Below are 20,314 nucleotides of genomic sequence, written 5' to 3'. Positions count from 1 at the left end.
GGGCAGCCCAAAGCTCTACCTGATTCAAGTGTTCGTTTCCACACATCTCAGGTCAAAAGTAGCAAAATTGTGGAGAATTCTGTATTCTACCCTTAGAGAGGATGCAAAAGGTGGTTCACAAGAATGATCCCGGGACTGAAAAGCTTGACAGATGAGGAGCGTTTGAGGAGTCTGGGTCTGTATTCGATGGAGTTTAGAAGGATGAGTAAGGGAATCTCATCAAAACTTACAAATTACTGAAAGGCCTGGATAGAGTGGACACAGAGAAGATGTTTCTATTAGTCAGACAGACTTGAATCCGAGGGCACAGCCTCAGAGTAAAGGGACGACCATTTAGAACTGAGATTAGGAGGAATTTCTTTAGCTGGAGAAAGCTGTGGAAGCCAGGACATTGAGTGTATTTAAGATAGAGATAGGTTCTTGATTGATAAGGGGATCCAACGTTATGGAGGAAAAGTGGGAGAATGGAGTTGAGAAACTCATCAGCCACGACTGAATGGTGGCACAGACTTGATAGGCCGAATAGCCTAATTCTGCTCCGATATCTTCTGGTCTTAACAAAATGGACAAATTCTCTCTCTTACAGGGATCACTAGGCATCAATGAGGAGTAAAACACTGCGTGACTTACCCCTCCCTGATCGAGATCAGCAATGTGTAGAAAAACAAACCAGTTTTAGTTAAAAAGTCATTAGCTGATAGATATCACCAACTAGTGGCAAGCGCATGAGGGGGGAGGATATGAATAGGACCACCACACAGATGGATTTTCAAATCTGATAAATGAGCTGAGGACTTTGTGACACATATCAATGATTTAGACTTAAACGTAGGGTGGCATCAATAAGGTGGTGGCAGGTTATCCAAATATTGACTGACTGTGGTTGACAGAGCAGACGAAAGCTCAAGTCTGGGGGGGTGGCGGTGGTGGCGGAACAGAACTGTGCAGTGCTGTCAGGGCAGGGGGGAGGGGCACACTGAGGACCGTACTGAGGACAGCAGAACTGTCTTCCCATCACAAGAGCTATTTATTTATTTTTTGGAAAGGAGAAAGAGGATTGACCATAAAATGAATGGTAATCTGGTCATCAGCCTGACTAGAGGATCGTAAACGCCACTTCTAGCTCTCTCATCACTTTGGCATGAGAAAAAAAAAGGATGGAGATCTCTAGGTGAAAGGCAATCTCTAAGAATATATTTGTCAAGGTCCAATATGGGTGGCACAGTGGTTAACGCTGCTGCCTCAGAGCACCAAGGACCTGGGTTCAATTCCTTCCTTGGGTCACTACCTGCGCAGACTTAGCATGTTCTCCCTACATCTGCACAGGTTTCCTCTGGGTGCTCCGGTTTCCTACCCCAGTATAAAAGACGTGCTGGTTAGATGGATTGGCCAGGCTAAATTCTCCCTCAGTGTACCCAAACAGGTGCCAGAGTGTGGCGACAAGGGGATTTTTACAATAACTTCACTGCAGTGATAATGTTTGCCTACTTGTGACACTAATAAATAAAGACTTTACTTTTAGGTAAGCAATTTGCAAGGGTTAAAAGCAGGACTATTTTGATCAGTTATCGTACCTTTCCCATGGAAGTAATCCTGATAATATCTGGCTCCCCGATCCACATGCTCGATGCTGAAGTGCTTGAGTCTTTCCTGGCGGAGCTGCCTTTCCTTGGGAACCTCCAGCTCGGAAATACTTGCATTCGTGCAGTACGGGTTCCAAACCACCTTTGGAAACCCACCTTCGCAGTCGAGGCCCAGCCCTGCAGTGACGCTTGCCTTGGACAAGCTGATATTGCGCTCGCTGCTTCCACCCGTTTCGTTACGAAAATGAGGGCAGTTCAGGAGCAGGTCATTGCAGTTGCTGTCACCAAGATCAGGCTCCAGATTCTCTTTGCCATTCACCTCCTCAGTGCTGCTGAAGTTCGAATCCAGGCTTGCCAGAGCAAGAGACCGAGACACAGCAAGTGAAGCAGCTGATGCAGCTGAGGCACCGGTTGTGGTGTTCCTCCTGTGAGGCACATAGTTTCTGTTGCTCACCACTTCGTTGAGGTCAAACAGTATACTCTGCACATCAAAATGCCCAAAGCTCTTCTGACAAATCCACGGTTTAGTGCTATCCTGGGACCTACTGTCTTCATGGTCTGAGCTAGACCTCCCTGACTCGTGCTCACTTTTGCTGCTACGCAGTTTCTTCAAGATAGATTCCCCACTTTCACTCCGAGACTGCTTTTTGCGCGATTTCTCTCTATCTTTGTACACGCTCTTCGGCTCGTCCCTCTGAGATGATTCACTTCGACTGTCATCAGTCTTGCTGCCGCCCGCAAGGTTAAGATTGGAGGTCATGCTCACATCAGCCCGAAGGAGCTTCTTCAGGCTCTCTGGCGCCGAGCTCCGCTGATCAATCTTCTCGTTTTTGAACTCTTTCAGCATATCGAAGAAGCTTTCAGATGACACTCCATGAACGTCAATGGACGAAGTGCTGCCATATTCCCTTAAGGGCAGCATTCCACTTCCTTTAAGCTCGGGCACTCCTTCTGCATCATGTTCATTGAGTGTAATCTCACTGTTACTTCGAACTCTCAAGGGAACAAACATTTTGGCTGGAGACCTGGGCCAATCACCTTGGAACTCCACTTCTTTTGACTTTCGAGGTATATGGTGCAAGCCTCGGGCCTGAGGGGCGTGGGTAGCATTTTCATAGTTGGGGCAGCACTGCCCACTATGAAAACCTCCAAATTCAGTGTCCACCATGGGTCTGTCCAAGTCCCTCGCAGGGCTTAACGCAGCATCTTTCGTTACATCCCGTTTCGGAGGCCAGTCAGCGATTCGAGCCCGGACTCCCATTTTCGGCATGGCAGGGGTCGAACTTGCACGGGGTGCACTTTCCCCTGCGGAGCACACGTTCCCATTCTGAACTCTGAATGGAGATGCATAGTAGTCACACGTGTTCGTACCTGCGAGAACGTCCACTCCACCTACGACAATGCCACCAACCTCCACCGTTTCATTTTGAACAGGCCGATAGCTTGTCATAGTCTATTAACACTCTGGCTGGCTGGAAGTAACAGAAAGGCCCCAGTCATTTCTTTCACTGCTGGAAGCTGCTCATTCAAGCTTAAAACACAAGTAATTCCAACAAGTAGTAATGTAATTAAGCAGCAGCTTTGCAATCTGGATCTGAAGTTACTTTTTATAATTCCATGTTGCCCACATGCCAAATTCTTTTGCAGCATTAAAAAACAAAAACCCAGAATAACCGTAGTTGGAGGCTCAGTAATTCCAAATATACGCCTTGCACGTTTCACCACAGTTACAGAAGTGTTGCGATTGATTCTTTAACCAGATGATGATCACAGTCATCCTACAAAGAGAACAGATAATATAAGTTACTGATGTACGCTTAACTCATAGAATCATACAGTACAGGGGGTCATTCAGCCCATCGAGTCTGCACCAATCCCACCCAGTCCCATAGCCCCTTATTCACCCTGCTAATCCCCGACATTAGGGTCAATTTAGCATGGCCAATGCACCTAATCCGCATGTCTTTGGATTGTGGGAGGAAACCAGAGCACTCGGAGGAAACCCACACAGACACAGGGAGAATGTGCAGACTCCACACAGACAGTGACATAAGGCAGGAATCAAACCCATGTCCCTGGACTGTGAGGCAGCAGTGCTAACCACTGTGCCGCCTCATATTACAGAAGACTCAAAAATCCTATGCCAAAAAAAACTTTCCAATTCACTGCACTGTTTATTCATGTTGAGAAATGATGTGGCGATGCTGGCATTGGACTGGGATGGGCACAGTAACAAGACTCACAAAACCAGGTTAAAGTCCAGGAGGCTTTTCTGATTGCTCCAAAAGCTTGTGCTCTGCTCCTTCATCAGGTGAATGGACTGTTGTTGAGAGACTTCTTACACTGAGAAATGGCCAGGGGAATCTGAGGAAGAGAACATTTACCATCCGAAGAGTAGTAAGCTCATGAGAGATTGCCAGTGAAGCCCAACATGCATGGATAAGAGTTCGGGTTTGAGAAATAAGAGGTGGAAGCAATAAGGAGTAGATGGATTGATCCATCAAAGCTAAGTGGTTTTAGTCTTTGCAGGCCTAAAGATTGTTATTAGCAAATTAATTACTCAGATGTTCAGTAGGTTACCACACAGTTAAAGTAACATAATGTAGAAGACGATTTTGCCCCAGTGCTTAAGGATGTCATTCCCACATTTGTTTAGTTGGAGCTGAAGTGTTGACTCACTGTCTTAACATTTTTATGTCCCTTCACAACTCTTCCAAAACAGTTAGCCAAATCCTCTCTTTATTGCCTGTGCATAGATATCAAAATTATTCCATATTCCAGAATGGCCTTGCTGTCCTTTACTTCTGTAACTGAGTTCTGGTACATGTACACAAACCTCTTCTATTTATCACCATTCTTCCATACTGGAGGCCTACTGACCCCTAATTGCACTCGAAAAGCTGTCTTCTTTGACCTCTGTAATCCATGTGGTGTAGGTACACCCGCAGAGCTGTTAGGGAGGGAGTTCCAGGATTTTAACCCAATAACAGCATTGTACCACTGTTCTTTCACCAAGTCAAGCCTTGGAGGGGAACTTGTAGACGATGGTGTTTCCATGTACCTGCAGCCCTTGTCCTTCTACGTGGGAGAGGCTGTCAAAGGAACTTGGGCAAATTGCTGCAGTGCAATCAGAGGGTGTACACTGAGGGTCAAACAGTGGAATGACTGAACATTTACTGTAGTGGATGAGGCTCTGATCAAGCAGGTTGCTCAGATGGAGTCGAGCTTTAATATCAGCAGGATTTGTCAGTGTTATTGACCGTGAGAGAATAGCTTCTCAAGGGCAGTACTGGTTTGGAATCTCTAGATTCAGACTCCCTTTGGAAGTTGAAAGAGTCATTAATTTCATGGCTCTTATAACAAGTAGAGAGTATTCCATCACAGCCCTAGACTGGTGCTTTGTAGAATGTGAAAAGGTATGGGGAAGTGAATTATTCACCGCGCAATTCCCAGCCTCTTACAGCCACGGTATTTATGGTAATTCTAGGATGTCAATGGTAATCTGAGGACATTAATGGTGAGGATTCAGTGATGGTAGTATTGTTGATCATCAGGAAAGATGGTTAGGTACTCCCTCATAGGTGGGAGACATTGCCTGGTAGTTGAGCTTACATGTGACTAATACACCACTGAGCAACACCCAATTACTTCTGTTAAATGTTTTCTTAAAGACAAATATATGAACAAAGTTTAGGCAGGTGCTGGAGGTACAAGAATAAGCTTTTGCAATAATAGTGCCCAGCCGTTTGCAAAACTATAATAAAAGGAAGAGTTCTTTATTGTACAAACAAATTTAACATCGGTCACTTGCATTTCTACTGAATGCATCACTGCACTACACCGTCACGGTAGCACAGTGGTTAGAACTGCAGACTCACAGCACCAGGGACCCAGGTTCAATTCTGGCCTTAGGGAGAATGTGCAGACTTCGCAGTCACCTGCGTTTATGTGGATTTCTTTTGGCTGCTCCCACAGTCTGAAAGATGTGCTGGTTAGCGTGCATTGGAAGGAGCAACATTCTGAAGCTTGTGCTACCAAATAAACCTGTTGGATTTTAACTAAGGTGTTGTGAGACTTTTTAGTGTGCATTGGCCATGCTAAATTCTCCCTCAGTGTACCCAAACAGGCGCCAGAGTGTGGCAACTAGAGGATTTTCACAGTAACTTCGTTGCAGTATTCATGTAAGCATACTTGAGGAACAAAATAAATTGAAAACATAATATATTTTCATCCATTTCCTATTCTGTGCTGATGCTATAATGCTCGTGTTGAAAATGGGGCCTTTTGTTGATAAACTATTTGCAAAGAGGCAAGAAAGACAACCCAAAAAGGAAGTTGTGTAGTTATGGACAGTGGCTGGGGAAATGGCCTTTTGACGAAGTTGAACTGCACAAGTAGATAAACATCAGGGTAATACAGAAATGACTCAAGTGGCAGTAACGTTTGTCTAATACAGTATGCTTTACTTAATTCATTCTAATAATGGCTCTCTCAGTTCCCAAAGGGAACAGTGTAGTGTGAATCCAGAGATATCGTACTGCGGGTACTACCCATGATAAATGATCCTCTCGTTATCAATGACACTGACAAATTTTAAACTGCTGACCTCAAGACCCAACAGCATTGAAGATCCAGGAAAATACAGGATATGAGCAGACAACGATTGAGCACTTCCTGCGGTTGGCAGCTCTTTGTGCATATTTAATTCTTTCATGATTGAAGCACACAGAGCCAGTTCCCTCGTCTAATCTTCAGTGTGTAGCACAAACATTGGCTGAAAAATTAACTCATCTATTTAGAAATAAATTTAATTGAATTCTTCATTGTGTGACACTAATGCACCTTTACAAGCTTTTTTTAAAAAAAACCATATTCTCTGTCACTCTCACTGCTGCCGAGTTGACCATAAGAATCCTTTTATTGGGTTTCGGTAGGGTTTGTTTATTTTTACTCTGGGTACTTTTTTGACCCTGCATTGATGGGAGGAAAATTTGGTTGCTCTTTTGTTTGCAGTTTCAAGCTGCTGTGTGTGTTCAATTTTAGAAGGGACATCAAGTTACAAAGAAGTATCCCTCTCTCTCTCATAAGGCTTCAGAAGTTCTACTGGTTAGCAAGGCTTCTTGCCTTTCTGCAGTAGGAAATCTGCTGTTGGTGGTTTGACCAGAGTCTCTCCCTCGTGTTCTGGGAAGCTGCTCTGGCTTTAAACTGTTCTAAGTGCAGCATTCATCCAAAGGACTTAGTTCCAGTATCACATCAGCTTTGGTCTTGCATTATTGTTGTTTAGTGTGTAACTGGTAACAGCTTTCTTACTATGCATCTTAACTATCTTCTTAAATAAACTTTGTTTGAAAAAAGCTCCCTAGTGGGTAACTTGAATCATACCTGAAGTGAAACCTATCATGCTTATCCTAGCCAAATTCAAGCTGTAAAACTTATGATCCAGGTGGGCTCCATAAAACACTCGAGTTCCTGACCTGAACCATAACAATTGTACACATTATTAAGCTTCTATTTGTCACAGTAATGTGTGAATTACAATTACAGCAATGCAAACACTCCCTCCTCACAAGCAGACTTCAAAGAGGATTAGAGCAGAAGTGACAGTAAATTGCCAAGTAAAATCAGTGGCACATATGGTGGTCTCTGAGCAATGCTCTCCTGAAACAAAACTATCAAGGCTGAGTGAGTGCCTTGAGTTAAGTACAACATTATAAACCACGGGCTTTCTGCCCAAAGTCCACAGCAGTATCAGAGGCTAACAAGGTTCACCAGTTTTAGAATGCTACAAGCAATTCTGCAAAGTGCCAAATTATCTTGTGCCCTGATCAGAGTGGAGCATGTTTCAAAGCATAATTTGTGACGTCATACACAATGATGCATAGAAACATGGCATACACAAAACTGATGGACAGGAAAAGACCAACTGGTTCGTCAAGCCTGCCCACATGGTAACACTCACAGCATCGTGACTAAACATTTCCTTCCCACCTCTCCCAAGTGCAACCTCCAGGGAGAGTTACTAAAAAAAAGCATGAAAGTAAACAATGACATCAATCTGGAAAGGAAAAGGAGAAGGAGAAACTGAGGAGTAGGGGAGAAAAGAGAATGTTTTAGGGAAAGGAGAAAAAAAGTGACAAGACAGAAGGAGCAGGGGGGAGGTGTGGAGTCCGGGACCAGAGCAAGAAAAGATACAGCAGTTGGAGAAAGCAGGAACAGAAGCCCATAAGTGACAAGGGTCCTGGTCAGAAATGACTAGGAGAGATCAGAGGAGTCTGGACGAGATGTGGCAACATACTAAATACAACCGAGTGACATTTAAGTAACCGAAACATAGAATCCCTACAGTGCAGAAAGAGGCCATTTTGCCCATCGAGTCTACACCGATCACAATCCCATCCAGGCCCTACCCCATATCCCTACATATTTACCCACTAATCCCCCTAACCTATGAATCTCAGGACATTACGGGGCAATTTTTAGCATGGCCAATCAACCTAACCTGCACATCTTTGGATTGTGGGAGGAAACTGGAGCACCCGGAGGAAACCCACACAGACACGAGGAGAATGTGCAAACTCCACACAGACAGTGACCCAAGCCAGGAGTCGAACCCAGGTCCCTGGAGCTGTGAAGCAGCAGTACTAACCACTGTGCTACCATGAAGAATAAATTAAACAAAACCCAGAATTCTCATGTCCCGCAAATTGGTTTCCTGATCTGTCTGCTACAAGGAGAGGGGGTAAATGGCATGGAGACCATGCCCAACGTTCCCCCAAATCAAACAACAGATTAGAAATTAAAACACATTCAAACAAAAAGCAAATCCTAAAGTTTACTGCCAACACAATTTCTCATGACTGCCTTATTCAGCTCAACAGAATCGATTGAGAGAAGATCTGTTTGTAGATTGTTATTGAGGTGCTAACTGAGCAGGGTACAAGAACTTCTCAAAGCCTAGGCTCATTGCAACCGAGGAATAATCAAACTGTCAATTACATATTATACTACCAGCCTAGCTGTCGGGCACAATTTACATTTGTAATATTGCAATTGTCAACCAAAGGTGGGATCTGAATCAATGAATGGGTTCAAGGGGATAGATAGCTTTCTAACAAAAAAAGGGATAAGGAGATATGGTCACCAGGTGGGGAGGTAGATTTGATTCTAGGGAGAGATCAGGGATGATCTGATTTAACAGCAAAGCAGGCTCCAAAGGCTGATTTTGCCTACTTCTGCTCCAAATTTCAATGTTCCTAACAGGCTGGAACACTCAGATCAGGCAGGGTGTTTTTAGATTTGATTTATTGTCGCATGTATTAGTATACAGTGAAAAGTCTTGTTTCTTGCGTACTGTACAGACAAAGCATACTGTTCATAGAGAAGGAAAGGAGACAGTGCAGAATGTAGTGTTACAGTCATGGCTAGGGTGCAGAGAAAGATCAACTTAATGCAAGGTAGGTCCATTCAAAAGTCTGACAGCAGCAGCGAACAAGCTGTTCAAGTCAGTTGGATCTGTGGAAAGACGTGGAGTTAATTGACTGGCACAATGACCTTTCATCAGAGCTTAAGTTAGAAATCTAAGAGTTTTTAAGTCAGTGCTTCCACCATCTTGAAAACACCTACATTTCTGTCATTCTCCAGTTCTGATGAAAGGAGATCTTGAACTGAATGGCTAACTCTGTTTCCCTTCCATGGATGCTGCCTGACCTGCAGAGTATTCCCAATATATGTAGTTTTTTTGCATTGCAATTCAGCGTCAATATCGCAAGTAACACACGTATGAGCTTTTCTCTCCTGTGCAACCTTGTTTAATGATTAGGTATTTTCTCTTTTCAGTATCATGAGGAAGCTCAACCACTGCAAAGGACTTATTGTGATACCATCAACTGGAACCAACACTGGGGAATCCATAACCAAAAAGAGAAAGCGCTGGAAAATCTCAGCAGGTCTGGCAGTATTGGAAGGAGAGAAAAGAACTGACGTTGCGAGTCCAGTGACCCTTTGTCAAAGCTAAAAAGCATAGAAAGTGGAAGAAGATCAGTACTTCTTCAGAGTAGGCAATCCAGGAACAGAAGTGGCAGTGGGTTAAACACTGGACAAAAGCAGATTACTGCAGATGCTGGAATCTGAAACCAAAAGAGAAAACGCTGGAAAATCTCAGCAGGTCTGGCAGCATCTGGGATCCATGTCTCTCTCGCCACAAAAAGATCCTGAATGAAGCACATAAGGAAAAGTTTCATTCAGTTTCCCACGGGCAAAAGCCCAATCCCAAACAGCCACAATTATTAGGATAGTGCGCATGGGAACTACAATACTGCATTTGGAGCTGTCAACTGAAATATCATCAAGCATCCGACGAATGCACTAACTGAATCAGGGTTTGAGAGAATCAGTGAAGAATGTTCAGCCCCAATAAATCTGCCAAGTGTCAGCACTGGAATACAAAAATCCAATACATGCACAATGCAATTACTGAAAGTATGCAAACAGAGCCACGGGAGTTTGAGCGAGCCAGAAATTAAATGCATCATTGAGTATTGCGCTGTGTGCAGTTCCAGAGCTTTGCGCGCACTGGAGGAAACCCTCTGCTTCATTACAGAAACAAACACGTTTTCCCCAATGAAGAGTCTTCAAATTAATTACCGTTTACAGTGATAACCAGATTCCCCTCGGGCCTCACCCCTTGCCACAACCACATCCCTTTCCCCATACACCCTTGTCACGTCCCACATTCCCCTCATGCCCCCCCACCCCCCACACCAAACCATCCCTCTGTGCCACATGGAACACAATTGCATCAATGGCACCTGCAATTACTATGCTGGTCAAAATAACTATTCACACAGGTGCCCTGGTTAATATAGGCAACTGGATCATGTGCGATAAGGAGGGGGGCAGTTTAGATCAGAGTTGAGGAGGAACTTCTTCATTCAAAGGGTGGTGAATCTCTGGAATTCTCTGCCTGTTGAAGTGGTGGAGGCTACCTCGCTAAATATATTTAAGTCACGGGTAAATAGGTTTCTGATAGACAGGGAAATCAAGGGTTATGGGGAGAAAGCGGAAAGTGGAACTGATCCACTTCAGATCAGCCATGATCTTATTGAATGCCGGGACAGGCTCCTATTTCTTATGTTCTTATGAGTGAAACATGGGTTGAAGGTGCCACGTATAGCCCGGACCTTCTGATAGAATGGAAGTTAAGCGAAGAGATAGAGCAGCGGCAATGTCACACTAATTCACAACCAGGTTTTGTATCAATCCAAGGCAATCTAAACTACGACACTGGCTTCATGGATGGGTGGCAGCAGATATTAATTGTCACTTGAATATCTGAATCTGCTGAACTAATTTCAGCTTGGTGTCATAAAATTAATATAAAAACAAAGAACGAACATGAGCACCAAAAAAAAGACACAACAACATGATACTAAAGTGAACTATCCTAAATTGAATTCAGTGCTTACACCACAGACATAAATCCAATTTAAAAACACATAAGCCAAGGGAAATGTTGGGGATCTTGGGATGCAGGGCTTAACAAGCATATGTGCCAAACATAATTTAATCTGCCATTCAATAGGGATTTCTTACAGCACAGCAACTGGTCTTCAGCCCAAATGGCCCACGCCAGAATTAAGCTGCACCGATTCACCTAACTTGAATCAACATAAATACTGGGAAGGAGTCTGTTACATTATACTCAGGAATTTTTGCAGGGGTCATTGTGACTTTGGCAGAAACCCAGTTTATCCAGGATTTGGGTCAACCTTTCGTTGAAGTTAGGTGGTCGATTCAGAAAGCCCCAACAAAATTCCCTTGGGGCATGAAGTGTACTATTAGGAAGCATATTTATGTCAGAAAGAGCAAGTTCTTTCACAAGCCATTCCACCTGGGAATACGGCAGTTTAAAAAAAACTGAAAAGTTTGTGTCACAATTGCAAGTTTCTTCTTGCTGTTTCTGACTAGGATGTGAACCACCCAGCCACACATTTGTCTTATTGTCTCGGCACTGATTTTGGTAATCTGACTTTCCCACAACTATGAAGCAATGCCTAGCGCTGACAGATCTCTGGCGATCAGAGGTGGTGCAGTGTATAGTTATCTTTCTGGTGCAGGCCAGTGCAGACCTGCTTCTAATGTTGGACAATGTGAGTCAATGGACTTCGTCGGTTCAAGTTTAAAGGGGAGACAATGTGTCGTGCCAATTCTCAACTATTTACACAGGAATAAAAGTCAATGGCTTTTGTCTTTTTGTTGAAGTTAAAACTGAAGCCCAATTCATTGAGATGGCAGCTCTTCGATAAAGCTTCTAAAATAATAGAATCCCTACAAGGCCATTCAGCCCTGCACTGACAACAATCCCATCTAGGCCCTATCCCTGTAACCCCAAATATTTACCCTGCTAGTCCCCCTAACACTGGGGGCAATTCAGCATGGCCAATTCACCTAACCTGCACATCCTTGGAGTGTGGGAGGAAACCAAAGCACCTAGAGGAAACCCACATAGACACAGGAAGAAAGTGCAAACTCCACACAGAAAGACACCCAAGTCCGGTGTTAAACCTGGCTTCCTATCACTGTAAGGCAGCAGTGCTAATCACTGTGCCACCATTATAACAAAAAAGACAGTGTAGATTGCAACTGGCATTTATTCCAACTGGCCAACTTTCTCCTTCCACTATACATCAAACTCCAGTGCAGAGTTTTGCACAGCATCTATATCTTGATAGTTCTAATGGTTTAGTTACTTACATGAGCACAGCAGTGACTATTACAGTAGCACAGCACAGAAAATCAGTCAATTGAGCGTGTGTGGGATTGAGTAATCTGGTTAGTCTCACTCTCCCCCACATCACCACGATGTTTTCTTCTGCGACCATTCGTCCAATTCCACTTTCTATCATTGATTCTGGATCCATCATCCTACTCATTATCTGGCTGTTCAACCATGGAGGTCATCACAATCAAGATCGATGTTCTCAACAATGACCAACACATCTGCACATTCCAGCTGGAGAACTATCAAGAACAGGAATTCTGATGAAAACTTTGCCTCTGGCACAAAGACACACAGATGAATTGGGGATTTAACTTTGCAGTCCAGCTGCCAGAGACCAACTTTCCTGCCATCAGTCCAATTCCATGGCACATTTGCAGACAGAACAGAAACTTGATTAGCAGTAAATTATTTTTTGGAATAAGACACAGGAGCAGAATTAGGCCACTCAGCCCATCGAGTCTGCTCTGCCATTCAATCATAGCTGATATTTTTCTCATCCCCATTCTCCTGCCTTTTCCCCGTAATCCCTGATCCCCTTGGGGAACATCCTGCTAAGGACGAAGCCAGCTTGCAGGATGAGGACAGCAGATAGCTTGACATGAACTCAACAGCTGGAAAATGGTCATGTCCGTTTCTCTGGAAAGAAAGGGTTTGGACACCAGCACAGTAAACAGCACTCATCTTTCAGGGTAAACCTTTTTCTACCTGTCACATGCATTCAGCCACAACTTTCATACCACTGTAATTAAATTAAACCTCAATTGTCTCTACATGATACGAGGTACACCAGCATGAAGTTGTCATCGACTTCAGGACACAGAGAGGAGAACATGCCCCTGTCTACATCAATGGGGATGATGCAGAAAGGGTCGAGAGCTTCAAGGTTTTAGGTGTTCAGATTACCAACAACCTGTCCTGGTAAGAAAGCCCACCAACAAATCTACTATCTCAGAAGACTAAGGAAATTTGGCATGTCAGCTATGACTCTCACCAACTTTTACAGATGCACCATAGAAAGCATTCTTTCTCGTTGTATCACAGCTTGCTTTGGCTCCTGCTTTGTCCAAGATCACAAGAAACTACCAAAAGTCATGAACGTAGCCCAATTCATCATGCAAACTAGCCTCCCGTCAACTGATTCTGTCTACACTTCCTGCTGCCTTGGCAAAGCAGCCAGCATAATTAAGGACCCCACACACCCCGGACATGCCCTTTTCCACCTTCTTCCTCTGGGAAAAAGATACAAAAGTCTGAGGTCACGTACCAACCGGCTCAAGAACAGCTTTTTCCCTGCTGCTGTCAGACTTCTGAATGGACCTACCTTGTATTAAGGGTTGATCTTTCTCAGCACCCTAACTATTCTTTCCTTTCCTTCTCTATGAATAGTATGCTTTGTCTGCACAAGGAACAATACTTTTGACTGTATGTTAATACATGTGACAATAATAAATCAAATCAGCTTGCAGGATGAGGATTGCGAATAGCTTGATGTGAACTGAACACATGGAAAATGATCATGTCCGGGAAGAAAGTGTTTCCACACCAGCACAGTAAACGGCACCCATCTTTCAACTGTCCTCTTATATGGTAAAATCTTTTTCTACCAGTCGCAAGTATTCAGCCACAACTTTTGTACCGCTATAATTAAATTAAACCTCTATTGTCTTTATGTGATACAAGGTACACCAGCACACCTGCTTCACCCAGAGCCAGATTGTAAAAGGGCAGCAACTGCTCCTGCTGGCTGGTCTGCTAAGGAAAAACAATACATGCGCACACACACTCCAGCAATCGTGATGACAACATGTTTTGGGCTGATTTTTCAACATTTGATGCACTGCAAAATACATAATGGAACTCATTGCTCACAAAAAAACCCTGCAGTATTAGGCTGGCAGGGCCTGAATCGTACACATTGGAGAAATGATAGATGCACAATGCAGTCAAATTCTACTCTGATTTATTGATTAAGCACCTTAACCCCAGCCTAATGCATATACAAAATTAACATTCAGCCAAACCAGAATTCTGACAATCAGTTACATTATTTAACAGTTGCTACACTGTCTGCATATTACATTACCATACAAAAAGCAGTGAGCTCACTACACACGCCTGGATCGCCATACAGCCACATCAATCATCCCACTGACCATCACCTACATGGGAAACGTCGAGAAGGAAATCTCCGTCCTCTCGCCCGGGATCAATGGAATCAGTATTGCCTCCATTTGTTGCCCTGCTTTAAGCTTCCCGAAAGAAAAGGGTGATGTACTTTGCCAGACTTCCTTCACAGATAAATCCCCCACACACGCTGGCTAGCAAAGTAATGGCAATGCCTCCTCGTGACGCCTATCCACATAGCACTCCAGCTCAGACAGTTTTGCACAAACTTGATGCATCAGAAAGGCAGTTCATTCCAACCAATGTCTGACTCTTACACACGCACCCTGCACGGCCTGAGGAGACAGCTGGCAGGAAGCACTGCATGATGCAGAATCAAAGGAGGAAAACTAACTGGGCCATTCATCTCTTTCCACTCTTCATTCAACATCCTGCTGAGGACGAAGCCAGCTTGCAGGGTGAGGACTGCGAATAGCTTGACGTGAACTTAACACCTGGAAAGATCCCAAAAGCATAAAAATCAACAAAGTTGAAAGCTGCAGCACTTGGTGAGTCTATAAACATATCGCTGTGCAACAGCTTCACAGATATTACCAATGCAAATCAGTTTAGAGGATTTACAGGATACCAATCGAACAGTCACAGGACAGGTAATGGGACAATACAGAACAGCAAGGCTTTCAGCTGGAGGTGTGACAATACGGACAGTGAGGTATTCTGCAAGCCACTGCTTTCAGGCAGATTGACCAGAAAACCAGTTTACTTGACAAGGGAGTTTCGTTCAAGGAATGAGGCCAATATCCCTCTGGCACATGCACAGCTAATAAACAATGCCCTTTTTGGTGGAATCTTATATGTGGTCTCAGAATTGCTTGATCTGAAGCTGAATGGCCCCCCCCCCCCCGCCGCAGTCACGGGCTGGGACCCTGGAAAAGGGGATCCCTCCACAGACACGGGCCTGGCCCCTGGCGATAAAGGCCAGGCACAGAAAGTGGGATATATTTATACAATACAAGAAATATCTCCTACTTACGATGCCTTTCACCTTTGACAAAGGATTGTCTGGACTCAAAACGTCAGCTCTTCTCTCTCAAATTTGTAACGTTGAGCTCTCGAGTAAGGTAAACAAACTAGTTTATGCGGAATTACACAAAAATTGAAATCTGGAACAATCTCTGGAGCAGTGGGGTTTAATTTCCCCAATATCAGCCATGATTGAATGGTGGAGCAGACTCGACAGGCCAAGTGGCCTAATTCTGCTCCTACATCTTATGGAAGTTGCAAGAAAACAACTACAACTCACAAGAAAAGGCACAAAGTGAAGAGCAGTATCCCTCATTGCTACTCTGACACATGTAGGCAATTGATCCAAATGGGAGTTTGATACCATGTGGATCTTTCACTACGCACTCACCCAGAACGTGATCCACACTTAGCTCAATTCCAGTAGTGTGTGAAATGCTGAGTTAAGGTGGTGACTGTATTTCAGTTGGCCTCATCAGATGTACTCACGCTTCTCGAAATAAAACTCCTGTTAACGTGCCTCCAAAGCCAAGAGAAACGCACACCCCATAAGACTTGGAAATGTACTTGACAAGATGCGCGTGCAATATAAACCATTTACTCAACTCAGTTCTTGAACTCTTGTTACTGACACAGATGCAGCCGGTATGAAGAATGTGGAGTGCAGAATTTGACAGAAATTAGCTGGTAATTATCTGCCCATAAACCTGTAATAATGTCACAAATCATTAATACCATTGTGCAAACATCACACATCGACGACATGGTGTTGTTGGCTCAAGCAGGTGTCAATAACGTACAATTGAAACTGCAAATGTTCAAGTCCTGTGGCAAATGTAAATCTCTCAAACTAATTGACTGGATTTCATTTGTGCTGAATTTGCATGGTTCACACATGGCTCCACCAGACACTGATTCAAGCAGGTGGCAGTGGTCAGAGCCCAGCTGCTGGAGGCAGTAACAATGCCACCAAAGAAAGCCATTTAGTTTTCAATAAGTGTTTTGTCGACACACCCAGGAGACCCGCCGCACAAGGAGTTTCATGCCCATTGACATAAGCTCATTTATTTCAAATGCACCCCAAATAAATTGCACTGCAATATGAAAAAAGGTCATGAGGATCGAGGAGGAATCACTCTATTTTCTGGCATTGCCTAATGAACGCACACTCTAAACTAATTTGGTAACGTTAGGTGTGCTGACACAACACAGTCAAGCTTCAGGTTCTGAATTTGAGAAACTAAAAGCTTCAATTTCATGCTTTGGATCAGTAAATTACTGCCATGCTGCATAACATCTGCCTGCTGTGAAATTCTCCAACCAACTACACACACCTCCCGACTAAGTATCATGTTGATGTTACAAGGATTCAGACCATAGTGCAATCATTGCACTCCAAGAATAGATAGACGGTACACTAACAACCAGCACAACAACGTGCTAAAAGGGAAATCACAAGATCCTATGGATAAGCACTGCTGCCTCACAGCTCCAGAGGCCTGGGTTCAATTCCGGCCTTGGGTCACTGACTGTGCGGAGTTTGCACATTTTCCCCATGGCTGCGTGAATTTCCTCTGGATGCTCCAGTTTCCTCCCACAGTCCAATAATGTGCAGGTTAGGTTTGCTTGCCCAAGCTAAATTGACATTAGAGTCGTCAGGGGAATTAGCAAGGTAAATATGTGGGATTACGGGAATCAGGTCTGGGTGGGATAGTGGTGCAGAATCGATGGGCTGAACAGCCTCTTTCTGCACTGTAGGGATTCTAAGGAAGCCTGATCAGTCCATTTTGATTTATGCACTTGAGATTAAAATTCAGCTAAGTGCAAAATACCGGAAATCTGAAATAAGAACAGAAAATGCTGGATAAACTCAGCAGTTCTGGCAGCATAGGAGGTTTACAGCACGTTCTTATGTTCTTACAGCATGGAAACAGGCCCTTCGGCCCAACTTGTTCATGCTGCCTTTTGCATACTGCATCTATGGAGAGAGAGCGCAAGTTAACATTTCAGATATAAATGATCCTTCCACAGAACAGTTTGCGGAAAAGTCAGTATTATTGCACCCAGGATTTTTGCTTCTATCTGGAAGTTCATTGCACACAATCACTTGGTTTCAGATACCAACCCTAAAATTAACTGACACAATTTTGAACCAGAGTTCCTTTCTTCTTTATGATGCTTAAGTGGAATGCCTCAAGACAGCTGCTTCTGTCAATATGGACAAACTGTCTGCCATTTTAAGTAATATTCCAAGCAAGTTTGTGATAGCCTTAATCTTCCAGAATCTTGGCTCTTTGCCAGCACAAAGTTGGTCTTCTTTCTCGACCAAAACTGGATGCAGATTCAAAGCTTGGTCTAAGCACAACATAAATTAAACATGACTTCCTGTGACTTATATTCTGCAGTATAAGACAACACAGTAGTTAACACTGCTGCTTCTCAGCACCGGGGACCAGAGTTCGATTCCCACCCTTGGGTCACTGCTTGTGTGGAATTTGCACATTCTCCGTGTGTCTGCGTGGGTTTCCTCCCACAGTCTAAACATATGTGGGTTAGGTGGATTTGCCATGGTAAATACAAAGAGTTCTGGGGATAGGGTAAGGGAAGGGCGTGGGTGGGATGCTCGAGAGTGTCAATGCACATTTGATGGGCCGACTGGCCTCATTCCGCACTGTAGGAATTCTATGTCTTAGCTGTCCAAAAAGGAAAGTGTGCACAATATGAAACAATTCCAAGGAAAGAATCCAAGGCTGCAATCTAATTCTGGGATTTACCTGCCCCATCCCTCTCAGAAAGCACCTGAAAATGACCTGCTGCTGGCTAATGCTTTCAATGCAATTGTAACAGGGGTAATCAGTTCTGAAGAGCTACATTCGATGCGGGGTTTACACTCTTCACGGTAAGCTTTTATTTTGGATTTTCTGCACTTTGGGCTGTGGGAAAATAATGTTCGGTCGCGACCTGCTGCTAAAATTGGCTCCTTGACTTCAGCAGCAGAGTTGCAGAGAGGCGAGAACCTGATGATTGTGCCTTCAGGATAAGAGGGTCAGTGTTAAAAACACAAACAAGAGCCAATGACACACAAACACTACTCTCCTGTAATCCAAACCATTTTCACATCAACCATCTTTGGTTCCATTTGGTGCCCACTTCATATTTTATTCTAGTATTTACCCAATTCATGTGCCACGCTGGTTTCCATATTAGTGAGGGAAAACATCGCACTTCAGCTAATAAACTTCACACGCAGAGAGATATTTCTACTACTTTCAGCTCAAGTGTGACTACGGCCTCAAACTGGCTTTTCCAGGAAAAAGCCAAGTTTTACAGTGAAAATCCGCTCCACACAGCCCAAGTCAAGAAAAAACAGACTTAAAAACAGTTGAACAGCAAGTTCAAATGGAGATAGCATAAAAATCCCAAATGCTTTCAGTCTGTTTTTTTTTATTTTTCTGGATTACACTGTATCTGTGCAGTTTAGTTTATTCATTAGTGTCACAAGTAGGATTACATGAACACTGCAATGAAGTTACTGTGAAAATCCCTTAGTCGCCACACTCCAGCGCCTGTTCGGGTACATTAAGGTAGAATTTAGCATGGCCAATGACCTAACCAGCATGTAGGGGTGGCATGATGGCACAGTGGTTAGCACTGCTGCCTCACAATGCCAGGGGCCTGGTTTGATTCCTGGCCTGGGCCACCATCTGTGCGAAGCTCCCCCCCACCAACCAACCCCTGCAGGCCCCCTCCGGGTGCTCAAGTCTCCCCCCACAGTCCGAAGATGTGCTGGTTAGGTGAATTGGCCATGCTATAATTCTCCCTCACTGTACCTGGTACCTAAGAAAAACTGAGCAGTGTGCCTTAATGACTAATGGCCAACAGCTCTCTCATCCATTATGAAGTGCTTCAAAAGATTAGTTATGGCACAAATCAATTACAGCCTCCCAGACTACCTGAATGCACTACAGTTTGCCTACTACCGCAACAGATCCACAGCAGACACTATTTCCCTGGTCCTGCACCCAACCCTGGAACACCTGGATAACAAGGACACTTATGTCAGACTCCTATTTATTGACTACAGCTCAGCCTTCAATACTATTATTCCCATGAAACTCATCTCCAAACTCTGTGGCCTCGGCCTTGGCACCTCCCTCTGCAACTGAATCCTGAACTTCCTAACTCACAGACCACAATCAGTAAGGATAGGCAACAACACCTCCTCCATGATCATCCTCAACACCAGTGCCCCACAAAGCTATATTCTTAGCTCCTTACTATAGTCCTTATACACACCTATGACTGTGCAACCAAATTCCCCTCTAATTCATTTTTCAAGTTTGCTGACATCACCAGCATTGGGGGGTCGGATCTCAAACAACGACGAGACAAAGTGCAAGAATGAGATAGAGAATCTGGTATACTGGTGTGGCAACAATAATCTGTCCCTCAATGTCAACAAAAGGAGAATGTCAATGACTTCAGGAAGCCTAAAGGAGAATATGCCCTTGTTTACATCAATGGGAACGAAGTAGAAAGGACCGAAAGCTTCAAGTTTTTAGGTGCCCAGATCTCCAACCTGTCCTGGCCCCCCCATGTCGACACTATAGTTCAGAAAGCTCACCAATGCCTCTTTCTTAGAAGCATAAGGAAATCTGGCATGTCAGCTACGACTCACCAACTTTTGCTGATGCACCATAGAAAGCCTTTTTTTCTGGTTGTATCACAGCTTGGTATGGCTCCTGCTCTGCCCAAAACCACAAGGACTACAAAAGATCATGAATGTAACCCAGTCCATTACGCA

At 44.0% G+C, this 20,314-nt stretch overlaps 1 protein-coding gene across 7 annotated transcripts in view; it reads right to left on the bottom strand.

Moving 5' to 3' along the window:
• Window positions 1-20,314, bottom strand: part of sipa1l3 (signal-induced proliferation-associated 1 like 3) — a 242,620-nt gene that overhangs the window by 101,654 nt on the left and 120,652 nt on the right. For all 7 annotated transcript variants that reach the window (XR_013889960.1, XM_080218304.1, XM_080218305.1 and 4 more), the window contains one exon: window positions 1,575-3,361. Coding sequence is in view for 6 of the 7 variants with exons in the window: in XM_080218304.1 (XP_080074430.1) it covers window positions 1,575-3,033 (1,459 nt within the window). In the remaining variant the exon portion in view is untranslated. The remainder of the gene's footprint in view (window positions 1-1,574; window positions 3,362-20,314) is intronic.

The sequence above is a fragment of the Carcharhinus amblyrhynchos genome, unplaced genomic scaffold (assembly GCF_965287045.1).
Source record: "Carcharhinus amblyrhynchos unplaced genomic scaffold, sCarAmb.v2.hapA scaffold_37, whole genome shotgun sequence".
NCBI lineage: Eukaryota > Metazoa > Chordata > Chondrichthyes > Carcharhiniformes > Carcharhinidae > Carcharhinus > Carcharhinus amblyrhynchos.
Note: the sequence above shows the minus strand (reverse complement) of the source record. Positions and strands in the feature narration are given on the sequence as shown.